The sequence below is a fragment of the Ambystoma mexicanum genome, chromosome 2p (assembly GCF_040938575.1).
Source record: "Ambystoma mexicanum isolate Mex_15411 chromosome 2p, UKY_AmexF1_1, whole genome shotgun sequence".
NCBI lineage: Eukaryota > Metazoa > Chordata > Amphibia > Caudata > Ambystomatidae > Ambystoma > Ambystoma mexicanum.
The window spans coordinates 532,842,436-532,855,200 of record NC_090923.1 but is presented as its reverse complement, the minus strand read 5'-3'; the positions used below and the strand labels follow the sequence as shown (position 1 = coordinate 532,855,200).

General features: G+C 46.7%; 1 protein-coding gene across 13 annotated transcripts in view; it reads left to right on the top strand.

Moving 5' to 3' along the window:
- The window catches only part of IQSEC1 (IQ motif and Sec7 domain ArfGEF 1), a 3,055,115-nt gene that overhangs the window by 2,970,571 nt on the left and 71,779 nt on the right, over nucleotides 1-12,765 (top strand). For 11 of the 13 annotated variants that reach the window (XM_069643965.1, XM_069643966.1, XM_069643970.1 and 8 more), the window contains 2 exons: nucleotides 7,517-7,546; nucleotides 10,635-10,760. In XM_069643965.1, coding sequence (XP_069500066.1) covers nucleotides 7,517-7,546; nucleotides 10,635-10,760 — 156 coding nt within the window. The remainder of the gene's footprint in view (nucleotides 1-7,516; nucleotides 7,547-10,634; nucleotides 10,761-12,765) is intronic. The other 2 variants (XM_069643967.1, XM_069643968.1) reach the window with 1 other exon arrangement.

Sequence of the window (12,765 nt, the reverse complement as noted above, 5' to 3'; positions counted from 1 at the left end):
AAGAAGTCGTGCAGCTCTTGGCTGGTAAATGATGGTCCGTTGTCGCTCTTTATCTTTCTTGGAATTCCATGTGTTGCGAAGATCTTTTCTAGCGTGAGGATTGTTGGCTCCGCGTTGGTGGACGCCACGTGTTCTACCACAGGATACCTGCTGAACTCGTCAATTACCACGAGTAGATATCCTTCGCCGGCAATTGTACAGTGGTCCATGCTGACTGCATCTCACCGCTTGCTGCTTCTTGGGGCACTACTGATGGGCTCTGGGTTCTCAGGCCTTCTGGAGGCTTGGCAGGCTGCGCAGGATTCTACCAGCTCCACTACCCGTTGTATGTTGGGCATCCACATTCTGGACTTTAGGTATGCCGTGGTTTTGACAATGCCCTGGTGTCCGCTGTGAGCTAGCCGGAGGGCTCTTTCCTCTAGTGATGCTGGCAGTATGATTCGGTGGCCTTTTGAGGAGTACCCCTTCGGGGGCAACAGAGAGCTCATGTCGGATCCCGAAGATTGCTCGGAGTTTGGCTTGAGCTGACGTGGTGCGTTGGGCCATGGACATGAGGTAGTTCTTCCAATTACCTGACTGGATGGCGGTGGTGGTATGTTGCAGGATGGGATCCGCTTCCGTTTCACATGCTACTTCTTGCAAGGTCAGGGCCCGTGGTCAGGCGCAGGCGACTACGTGGCACACATGTTCATCAGTTTCCTTCGCATGGCGTTGATCTCCTTCCGTGGCAGGCCTCGGGTGACGGGACAGGTAATCGGCTGGGTTGTCTGTCCCTGGGCGATATTCAACTTCGATATTGTAGGGCTGCAGTTGCAGCATCCATTTCTCAATGCGTGCTGGTGGGAGAGGAGCCGACCCTCGGAATATCGGGATCAGGGGTTTGTGGTCCGAAAATACCTTTGCTTGCTTGCCCAGCAGGTACTCTTTGAAGTGACGGCATCCCCACAGGATAGCGAGTACTTCTTTCTCTATGTGTGCATAGTTCTGCTCAGGTTTGGTGAGTGCCCGACTGGCAAATGCGATGGGGAACACGTTGCCTTCATTGTCTGTCTGGGTTAGTACCGCCCCAAGGCCAACCGGGCTGGCATCTACAAGGAGTTCGGTATGCCTTTCTATGTTGAAGAATGCCATGGTTGTGGAGGCTGACAGTGAGTCCTTAATTTGTTGAAATGCTTGTTGGTGGATCGATGTCCATTCCCACTTCTGGTCTTTCTTCGTTAGTTCTCGGAGTGGGCTTGCAATACTGGCGAGGTCTGGAATGAACCGCGCGCAGTACGTCGCCATTCCCATGAAGCTCCTTACCTCAGTGGCAGATTGAGGTGCCTTGGTGTTCTTTATGTCCTCCACCTTGGAGGGGTCAGGTGATGCGCCTTTTGCGTTGAAGATGTACCCAAAGAAACATAGTTCTTCCTTTGCGAATTCGCATTTTTCTGCGTTTAGAGTCAGGCCTGCTTCTTCCAATCTGCCCAGGACTGCTGCCAGGCGTTTGTGGTGCTCTCTCTCGTTTGACACATACACAAGGATGTCGTCGCTGATGTTAGTGGTGCCCTCTAGGCCAGCGAGGACTTTCCGGATTTCGTGTTGGAATACCTCCGCAGCTGACGATATCCCGAAGTTAAGCCGTTTATACTGTCTTAGACCGAGGTGACAGGAGAATGTGGTAATATATCTCGACTCTCTGACTAGTCGGAGCTGATGATAGCCGGATCTGAGGTCCAGTTTGCTGAATATTGTTGCTCCTGTGAGGTCCACAATGAGCTCATCTATCGTTGGAGTTATGTGGCGTTCTCTTCCGATGGCTGCATTGGGAAGCCTCATGTCTATACAGATTCGTACTGCGTTGGGTTGTTTGGGTTTTTGGGCAACCACCATGGGGGATACCCACGGGTTGGGCCTGACGTCTTTTCTATTATTCCTGCTTCTTCGAGCTTGGCCAGTTCCTTCTCCACTGCCTCTCTCAAGTGGAACGGTATCCGTCGGTGTCGGTCGGCTTTCGGCTCGATGGTAGGGTCTATGTGGAGCTTGATGGTTCGGCCTTTCAGGCATCCGATGCCTTGGAATATCTTCTGGAATTGTTCTAGTAGGCCATTGAGTTCTTTGTGTGGAAGGCTGAAAGTGAAATGTATTAATTTCAGTTTTTCCGCTGTCTTGCAGCTTAGCAGCGTTTCACAACCAGCATCCACGACATATATGCGTGCCCGGCAACTGGTGTTATTATGAGAAAAGTCTGATTTAAAGGATCCTTGGACTCTTAGGGGCTTCTTGCATCCGTAGGCGTATAGTCGGAACTTCTTCTCATGGAGTTTGGGCTTCGGGCGGAGCTTGCCGAATGCTGTCGTTGGCATTACATTCACTGTTGCGCCAGTGTCGATGACTACTTTTAGTGGTTCTCCGTTGGCGATGACTGTACATGAGGGTCTCTTCCGTTGTCGGGATCGATGTGGTTCAACGGCCGTGATGAGGTGCACCCGGTGTATCCACTTGTTCCCTCTTTTCCGTCTGTCTTTGTCTCTCCTATCAGGGGATTCGCTGTCATCGCTGTCGTCACTGATCAACGGCTCTGGCCTTTCCTTTCTTGTTAGGCTGGAATGGATTTTCTCTGGGTGCAAACTTTTTCCGGCGCTCTTGCCCTGGTCGCGGAGTTGGTTCTCTGTCGTTTCGGTTTGGCGGGTTTAGACAGACTGCAGTGTAATGATTAAGGCGGTTGCATTTTCGGCATGTTGACCCCCATGCGGGACAGGATTCACCTTTGTGCCACGGGCCGCCGCACCATTTGCAGATTTTTTCCTTCCCTTGCGGCATGTGGGCCTTTTGCTCAGGCTTCACACGAGTGTTCCGGTGTCTGGATATGGCTGCAACGTCTTCTGTTGGTCTCGGGCTGTCGAGTGGAAGTCTCTGGATCGCCGCTTCGATCACCGCTACCTGGTCTTCCGTCTGCTCACAAAGGCGCGCCATTTCCAGGATGCGGGATAGGCGTACATTCCTCTCTGAGACGATAGCTCTCCTCAGTTTTTCTGAGGATATACCGTTGATTATTTGGAGGCGGATGGCGAACTCCTCGTCAGGGAACTCTCAGCCGACCGCCATCTCGCGCAGGCGTGCATGAAATTAATCAACTGTCTCAGTGTCTCGCTGTTGGCCATGCAGAAATGAAAGCGTTCATAGTCCGGGTTGAGGTCAGGTTTGAACATGTTAGTGAGCACAGTCTTCGCAGCGTCGTAGTCGTTTCCATCTCCACGGTTTGGGATGGCGTTAAACAGGCGTAAGGCGGCAGCCCCGATGTTGAGCAAAAGGAAGGTGCGTTTCCTCTTTGGTACTGTGATATCTCTTGCGTCGAGGTGCATTTCAAACTGTTGTAGCCAGATTTCCCAGCGAATGGCTGCTCCAGTGGTGAATGGGTCAAACGGAGGCATGAGCGTGGTGAGCGCTGGGTCGGGGTGATCTGTGGTGATGCTCCTTCTGGATGACGAGCTAGTGTTGACCCTCGAGGGGCTTGACTCTCTGCTGGACATGTTGCGTTACAGGGGTGATGGCGCAGCCAAAAATTTCAGGCATGTAGGGCTTCACTCACCCGTGTCGTGATGCAGGTGCCTGGGTGCTTGAGTGATGTCTCCCGTTGACTTTGATAGCTTGGTTGTGCCTCCTGATATTTTAATTGTTCAATAGGAGAAATTTTTTTACATTTTTTTTTTTTAAAAAAACCTAAATTGTTCTTGGGTGAGGCGGGACTTGCTGCAGCCACTTTGTACCGAGCGCAATGCTCCTAGAATATTGGGGGGCTGAGAACGAGGCTTCCAAAGTTTCCGTCGGGCCTGCGTGTAGGTTTGGAATGTTGGGGGTGTGAAAACGAGGCTCGGATGCTGCGCGTATTGATATGCAGCTCCGCTCGCGGGCTCTTCTCCTTTCCCCTCGTCGCCAGTGTGATGTCGGGTCCCTGGTGGTGTGTGTGGGGCCCGACCTTGGGGGTAGGCCCGGCTTGGGCCTGGCGTGGTGTGCCGCGGTGCACAAAAGAAAGACGCGACCACACGTTTCGCTGCATAAACCCGGACTGGCGTTCTAACGCCAGTTCCGGTGATTCCTTTATTTCCGGTGTGTCACGTGACCCGGAACTAACTGGGCACGTGACACCACACCGGTCAGGTCGTAAGCACACAGGCTCTTCTATGGCCTGGGGGCGCCCAGGCCGACACTCCAGATAGCGCCGATGTTGCCCAGCAGGGGCACCAGCGTTCACGAACAGAGATGCCCGGCAGCGGCTCTGCTGGACACATAGGTAGAGTTGCCTGGCAGGGGCGCTACAGGCAAGGGTCACCGCCATGGAGGACAGTGTTGCCCGGCAGGGGCACTGTCCTGATGGAGGGCCCTGCAGGGCAGACCCACCGCCAGCTACGCAGCGCCAGCATGGCGCTGGTAATAAACGCGCAACACACCGGAGTCAGTTGGTCACAAGACTGACGTGCGGGAGCTTGCTCATTCCTTTTATTGATGTACATCACGTGGTCACTGACATGAGACATGAGAACGAGCCCTGGGAGATAACATGCTCCCAGGAGGGGGGGGCACACCACAGACACTGATAAACGTATTCATAAGAAATGTTAGATATCTAGTTTTTTAGCGGCTCTCCTAGAATGAAAAACCATCCCACTGCCCCCTCTGCGTGATGTGAGGTTTCTAGACAGATGCTTTGTCTCTGTCATGATCAGCTTACTTGCCAACGGTGTCCTTAGATTTAAACTGCCCGCAGTTTGGCAAGAACCAGGACACCCCCGGTATCCAGGTACGTAATTAATACCTCTGGCCTCCAGATTGGACATGGGCTACATCTGGGCAGTGGGAATATTTGCTGCCCCACCACACATTTTGCAGGATGCCCCCATATGTCATGTTAAGCTGCTGCTGGTAATTAATTGTGTTTTCCACCATTAATTGGGGCAGTTACCATGTGCAAATCGGTTGATTATTGGGTGTACGGTTGACAGTGTTCACTTTTTTATTGGCATTTGCATCCCAACTTTCCGCTTTACCGATTCCTTCAGTGCATGCGCTGTTTCTTCCCCCGCAAGTTTGACACGTGCACCTGCAGCACTTCATGAGCACCAAAGGAATTCAAAATGATTTGTGCCTAGAGGGAATTGTGTCCATTTGCAAGTATCTAATCCTTTTGATTACCCGTATGAAAGAGAGTGGAGTCTTTGAGTAGCAGGAATAGACAGGAACTTTAAATGAGGGACTGTACTCTTCCAGTCTGCAGAGTAATTCTGTGCACTGTCTCTGTGCCTTGAAAGTAGCTAAGGCTGATGGGAGTTGCAGTCCAAAACATCTTGAGAGCCAAAGGTTTCAGACCCCTGAGCTAGGCCATTTGCTAAAACATGTATTCCTATCTAGCGCAGTCACCGATTCCCAATGACCCTCCTCAATCCAACTAGTAATATCGATCAAATTCAATGCAAGGTATGTACGTTGTCTTGCTCATTAATGTCGTCTTGTGTATACGATTGATTTGCGTTTGATGCTGTTCTTTCCGTGTGTCACAATTGTAACATTCCAGCTTACATTCCAGTTTACAGTCCATGAAGACTATCATTTCACCCTGAGGGAAAGGCATGACATTCAAATAAAAAGACGTACTTTACAATGTGCTTTCTGTTATAGAGAACCATTCCCAGGAATGTGAGCGCCTATGACTAGAGCAGTAGGGCTGTAGTTTGTTTGGTCCTGGTTCGTGGGGCAATTGTCATTGCCGAAAATACACCCAGCAAAAAAGAAATTTTGTTAGCGTAGGCTCTTATATGTGTCACGCTGTTGTCTGAGATGCCGTTGGGGCATCTTTGGCTGATGTTCCTGGGGCCATTATATGCTGCAAACTCCCAGACTATTCTATTGCTTGACGTTCTTGCCACATATTCAAAGGAAGGGACATCTGAGGATGCAGGGAGTATGGAAGTAATTCACTGAAGTCACTCTCCTTCGTATAGGCTTCCAGACACGCCACCTGTGTATATGGCCTGCTCCTTTACCACACTTCAGTGGCTAATGGCTAAAGAGAGTGGGCTAAATGGGAAGACAAGCAAGTGGCTTTGCAGGACCATGTAGAGCCGTGAATATTCTGGGGTTCCTGAGTGTGTTGACAAATCATTCAGAACGCTTCCCTAACAGTAATGTCCTATTAAGCCTTTGTTACATTAGTGGCACTGTCTTGAGCACTATTAAAGTAGGGCCTTAATATACCTCTATAGTCCGGAATTCCTTGAATGGAGACCAATAAACTAATCCTCAGCCCCACTAAGACCATGCATAAAGTATATACTGTACATACTATTCAAATGTTTCAATTGTTTACCCTAATTACACTGACTGTATATATTGTATAGTACCTCCACAGATTTTATAACTGTAAATTCTACATATACTGTGCCTTCTGAAACTTGTCTGTAAGCGCCCTTTTACTCCAGGGTGTGGTGCGCTATATAAATAAAATACACAAACAAACAAATAAGAACATAAACAATTCTAGGGCTTACTCAGATTTAATATCCTATATATTGAAGGCAAGCATGTGTGTTCTTAGGGCATGCTACAGTATGTAAATAGGAAAACCACAACGTATTGTATTCGTTTTTATTGTGATTTCTTTCTTATTTCTAATAGTCTGTGTTCCTAACATCCACTTCGGAGGAATTTGGACATTATAGAATACATTCCAAATAGGTACATGGCAGAAGTTGAGCAAGCAGGAAGTAGTAATCCTCTAGGGGGTGGGACTAGAAGAAAGGAAAGGATAGCAAAGGTAGAATAGGGGAATGTCCATTGGTTCGCTAGTATTATATGGATAGATGCTGAGGTCCGGCTCACGCCCCATGATTCCGCTATTAAAAAGTTAGGTGTCCGTTTTTTGGTTGAAAAGAACAGTTTTCAGTTAATCTCAGTCCCTTTACGGGGTTCTGGGAGATTGAGAAGAGGAGTTTAACAATATGTATATGAACATAAGGTCATCTGCTGATATATATTTCTGTTTGCTTCAAAAGACAGTTCCCAAATGTTGTTGAATGTCTGCATACTTGCACCACTGTGTTCTCCATAACCCCTGGGTACAGAAACATGTAAGTACATCGTGTTTAAGATGGCCTTGCAAGTACTATGTAGTCCCAATTAGAAGGAAAAAAACGCTACGCCACTGGGTTAATTCTGCATAAGCGTTCTTGTGCAGCCTAAAGAACACACTGTGGGAGAGAGAGCCCTCTGGAGTCAGTGGCTAGTAGGCCTCTCTAGAGATGCCTGCCAGCATAGCCCATGAATTAGACTGCAGGCAGATGTCTCTTTTGTTACTGTCTTTCAATGTGTCAGACGTTACAAGGACATTCAAATGTGCTACTTTTATCATGTAATCATTGATGTGCTTGTAACAATTAACAGATGTCGAAACGATCTCACGCTCTGGAAGTGTTTGATTTCATTGATGTGGTGTTATGTGTCTCTGAAGTTTAATGCACTTGTGTATGTCTTTCTACTGTAGATTGGATCTCTACACCATGGACTTGGTTGTGTAGGTATTCCTTTTCCTATTGATTCATGGTTTATACTCCATGCTAGATAGAATCAACCTTGCATTGAGTACTCTCTCTTCCTCTAACTCCTAACATTCTCTGCCCTTCTCCACAACCTTTCAAGCCGGGGCCATTGCCTATACCTAATCCTTAAACGCTATATTCTACGAATTCTTTTACCGTTCTTGATTTAGTTGACGTAACGTATCCCAACAGTAAGATCCAGTTCATGAGGTCGGCACCCCTCCCCTGGCCATGCCTCATCAGTTTAATTAATGTCTTTGTCCCTCCCTAATGTTTAAAATGTGAACCCATCATCAGCAGTAATATTGTATACTTTGTTGTGATAAACATCAGCAATATTCGCTGCACCGATTGAAATGCCGACAAAGGATTGCCAGTGCTCTTTCGGTATAGTTTGGGTGGCAACGTTTCTAGAAGCGTCTGAAAAGCCCTTCTAAAGCCCCTCGAACGTTTTGTGTTGTTCATTTAAAGATCATTTAAAATAAATTTGCCTGCAGAAGTCTTTGAATAAAGAAAAGCAAAACACTGACGACTCAATAATAGGGAGCGGGGCAAATCACTGGTGCACTGCTCAGACCACACATCTGAAAGAGACTTCTCATTCAGTCAACATTGACAATCCCAATATATGCAGATGCTACCAATGTACGTTGCGCACCTAATATTTTTGATTGGCCAGCTCGTTAGTGCCTTGTAAAAACGGAACAGATGTTTATTACACTTTCTTTTAACCCCTTTAAGTGCCAAGGATGAGTATGCTCGTCCTTTTTGCATAGACTTGCATAATAGCCTGGCACTTAACATTAGAAAAACATGGAGTTGCTTATGAAAATGTAGTGAAAATGAGAATAATAATGCCAGAGTGCGGTCCTTTTTGTGGAACCACTCATAAATCGGAAGGCATGTCACACCAGACTGCATGGATTCATGTTCTCTCTTGCGCCCAGTGTTTCAATCAGTGCAAAAGTGGCATGTCCTAAAAAGTCCAGTCTGCATTAACAAAGCACAGTTGTGACGTTGTTTACGACGATGGGATGAAATAATGTAACCATAGTATCTGTTCGGATCTGGGGCTCCGGGTTCTAGTACTAGGACATCTGACTCGTTTTCCTCCTTCCAGAGTTGATCAAATCCCCCGCCCTCTCCCCCCCCCCAATGCACTGGATGTTAATGGGAAATAATGCTTAGAATGTGAAACTTAAATAGAAACTAGATTATTAAAAACTGCTATCCATTGTTGTACAGCCACTTTCCATTATAAACATAAGGGTACTTCAAAGTGAATAGAAATACACGTTAAAATCTAGCATAGCTTCTGGCAATCCAAACTTGGCATCGCGGTCGCACGGTTAATTGATTTGAAAGGAAAACAGTACAGTATATCTTTGCGAAATGCCGAGGAATGTTCTTTCAATTCCTGCCCATGCTCCTCCTGTCCATATCCTTAGAGCCGGGCAATGATGTCCCACCAGTGCGCCCCCTTCCTACGGCCCGGTACCGTTTGCTGTTGGGATACGTTTGTTTGGTGTATGCGGCATGACTCTGCAACAGCAGCTCTTGCATTCTGTGCTCTCGTAGAACTAGTGCATGCTCATTTCCAGTTTGTCATCACTTCTTGAGATTTCCTTTTAACCTGTGCTGCTTGTGTTTAGACTTTACCGCTGCTTATGGATGAAGCCGCACGGATAGAACTACAGCACGACATACCAATCAAATTCTATCCTGCCCCATTTTACATGCAAGAGAAGAAGCCTGTGCCACCAGCATTTGTGCCCATCCAGCTAGAACCCCCAAACCCCCCGTTGATTGTCCTGTTTTGTTCTGTTCTGTGTGTTAAATGAGTGATCGATGTGTCCTTCCCCACCATCCATAGCCGAATGACTCCTTACAATAACCCAGTTCACAACCATCCACCTTTGCTTGGGCGGCAAAGGGTTGTAGTGTATTGAAAGTCGCCTGTTCTGCCACAAGAATTACATGGGCGAAGGTTGCGCTGCCATGGCCGACTTCATTTTCCAGTTTCCTTAATCCAACATGTTTCATGGGTAATAAGTGCACATGCCAAAATGATCAAGGTGCTTACAGGCGATTCAGTGGGCTGTGTGTGGGTGGCATAAGATAAACACACACCACCTGCCGAGGGGCAAATACCAATTTCTGGCCGCCCTCTTGAAGTCTGTCATTGATTGTAACGGCTCGACTCACGGTATCCGTTCCTGCATAATCCAGTTTGTCACACATTTTGTATTGCCTTTACACCGCGCTACTGCTCCAGACATTATTATGTCTACTACATGATGCATATATTCGGGCACTGTGTGTCCTCTGTCACAGGAAAAATCAATGTCACACATCTGAACAATTTTTGGCAAACTATTTTTTTCTTCAAAATCCACTTTAATTCGTTTTTCACGCTCTCAAGGTACTGTTCTCATACTCCGGTTTAGAAACTGGGGGCTACTTGTGACTTCTGGCACGTGTAACAATGGCAGGATGTTTTCAATTCCATATTATTGTTGCAAAGTATACATATAGGGCGTTTATGACCTAGAGACATCAATTACGAATTTCATGACAAAATGGTGTAGTGTGTAAGTAAGTATCAGCTGAAAGTGTGCAAACTGGCTTTCTTTTCCGAAACCCCTGCACCCCCCACCATTATTGAAAGGCAAAGTTGTTCACATCATGGTCAGGTTGAATTATGCCTTTACCCCTTGACCTGCATTATTCTTCCATCAAAACGACTCACCCGGACCGTTAACCCTCTCTATGATAATTCCCTAGCAAGTTATGGCCAAAATCCTTGAATTTGCGACTGTTTGTATTCAGTGTCTAATACATGCCACACGTATGTTAATGAGCAGTTTGTTGACAATGGTTGCCTGATTTCCAGCAACAATGTATTTGTTCTTATTGTGAGGTGTACGCTTACTGCCCCCCCATTTTAAAGCTGCGTAAGTTTCATGTCCACATTGCCTCGAAACTGACGAGCCCTTCTGCTCTTTTTGCTTTTCCAGATGAAAAACGAATTGTGTTAACCTGGTTGTACTTTTCTGCCCGCAGGTGCTCTCGTTGCCCCACCGTAGACTGGTTTGCTATTGCCGCCTGTTTGAAGTACCAGACCAAACCAAACCCCAGAAGCTGGGCTTGCACCAGCGGGAGATCTTCCTATTTAATGACCTGCTTGTGGTATGTAATAGTCAAAGGGAGCGTGGTTCTCCAAAACGAGTGCACAAGTCGGAGGCACGCCAGGGTCCCCGCAGGGCCCTACATTTGGGGCCATTTGTCCATGGTAGAGTAGGGCCTTTTTTCAGTGGGACAACAGGGCAAGTGTCAGATTCTGCTGGGAGATAGTCCTCCTCCACTCAAGTGTTGTGCATGGAGGAGGATGTCAGTAAACCAGAGAAGACCTGCAAAACACGTACTTCTGTTTGCGTTGCTTAGGACTTTTTAGTTCAATGATAGTTCCCAGTTCGAGATGGGAGGGCATACATTCCCGAAATAGTGTAACCTTGGCATTGGGTTTCCAGCCCCGAAGTTCAGACGATGTGCACATATTTAGGAGTGTTAATTATAGCATATGGCGAATGAATCTACCAAACAAGAAATAGTTTGTGTGGAGCTTGCAACTGGGCAAAGAACACACATGTAAGTCCTGTTGAAATGGATCCCAAAATCCATATTCAGCCTAGAAGGACTTCCAGCTAACTTCACATTTCGTGTTTTTACTTCCTGTATTGGCAGCCTTGTGGGTTCTGTGGGTACAAGAATAATGTAATCACTGCTCAAAGTTCAGACAGCTCCTCTGTCCCAAGCTCAGAAGGGTTGCCAAATGCCGGCCCTTTCTCGTTCTGCAACACAGAGCAAGGGCTTGAGCCATATCCCTGAGAGCTCCAGTTCCCAGTGCTCGTGGTCTTCGGCACTTAATAATGTCACATGCACTGAGTATGGCCACATGAGTAACTGGCAGTGCCGCTGAGAAGTTCCCTTTGGAAAGACGGAGTTTAATTAGTGTTTGTCATTCCACGGTAGAATTAAAGATTAAGAGAAGCAACACTTGATCAAGTAGTTCTTTTTCAAAATTATGATGACGAGTCTATTTTGGTTCTTTCTGTCTGTTTTATTTTGTTACTCCTGAGGGTTTCTGTACTGATATTTTTTGAGCCTCTAGTGACATCACTGCTGCAGTTGCTTGCACAATTGAGTGCTGCGCAGAGCACTCATTGATACGGCTGCAGTGCAGTCTCTTTATTTTTTCTCTGTGCCAGGAGTCCAGTCCTCTGAATTGTGAATAGTTTAGATTGCTGTGCACTGCTTTAATACTTCACCATTCTTCCAGCGAAGGGGGCGGGGTCTACATTTTGTGCAGAGATTTGGGAGCTGCAATGTTTCACTTGTTTTAGAGGTGGAAGATAGAACGAACTCTTTATTCACAAGGAGATAAGATGTTCAGTTTCTTTATCTTAAAGCCTAGCTAACACATTATAACGGCACTCACTGTTCCCGGCGTAACATAGACCATTCTAGCATATCTTATAGATCAATATCGGTTGGTAATTCATAAGGTTACTTCTGTCCCCCTTCTTAAATATCGGAATTATCACTGATCGCTTCCAGGAAGGGGGCGTAGGTCCCTGTGACTTATTAATGGTCATTGAAAAGGCTAAACGTTGAAAAGGCTAACCATATAGGGAAAATGTCTTCTCATAAATTTGAAAGGCATATTTCTATTAGATGGAATGATAGGTATGCACGGTATAAGAACAGTATCCAAGTTCAATCCATCGATTAGACAGGCCTCTATGAGGTGTCTTTGTAGATGCGTAATTGTAAACCTTGCTCCAGTGTAGAGTCTCTGTGATTGCATACGATTGCTTAGTAGCATAATTACAGCACCTACTTTCAGTTTTAGCTTGTGAGGAGGGATTCGTCCTGCAGCGTTCCGCTCTTTAGAGACCGAAACGTAGAGCCAGTAATTAACTGTTCATTGACACTGGAACCGCTGTGCTCTGTGTGAAGAGAAGTGGGGGTGGAAAGAAGTAACTTAAAATTATTCCGAATGTTTGCGATAGTGGAAGGTGAAGGTGACCATGTAGAACCGTGTTCATTGTGTTTGTTTAAATGATAGCTGTCGTTGAAGTGGAAGGGCACACAGATGTGCACTTTGCCATTTGGACAGCAGAGGCCAACCGAA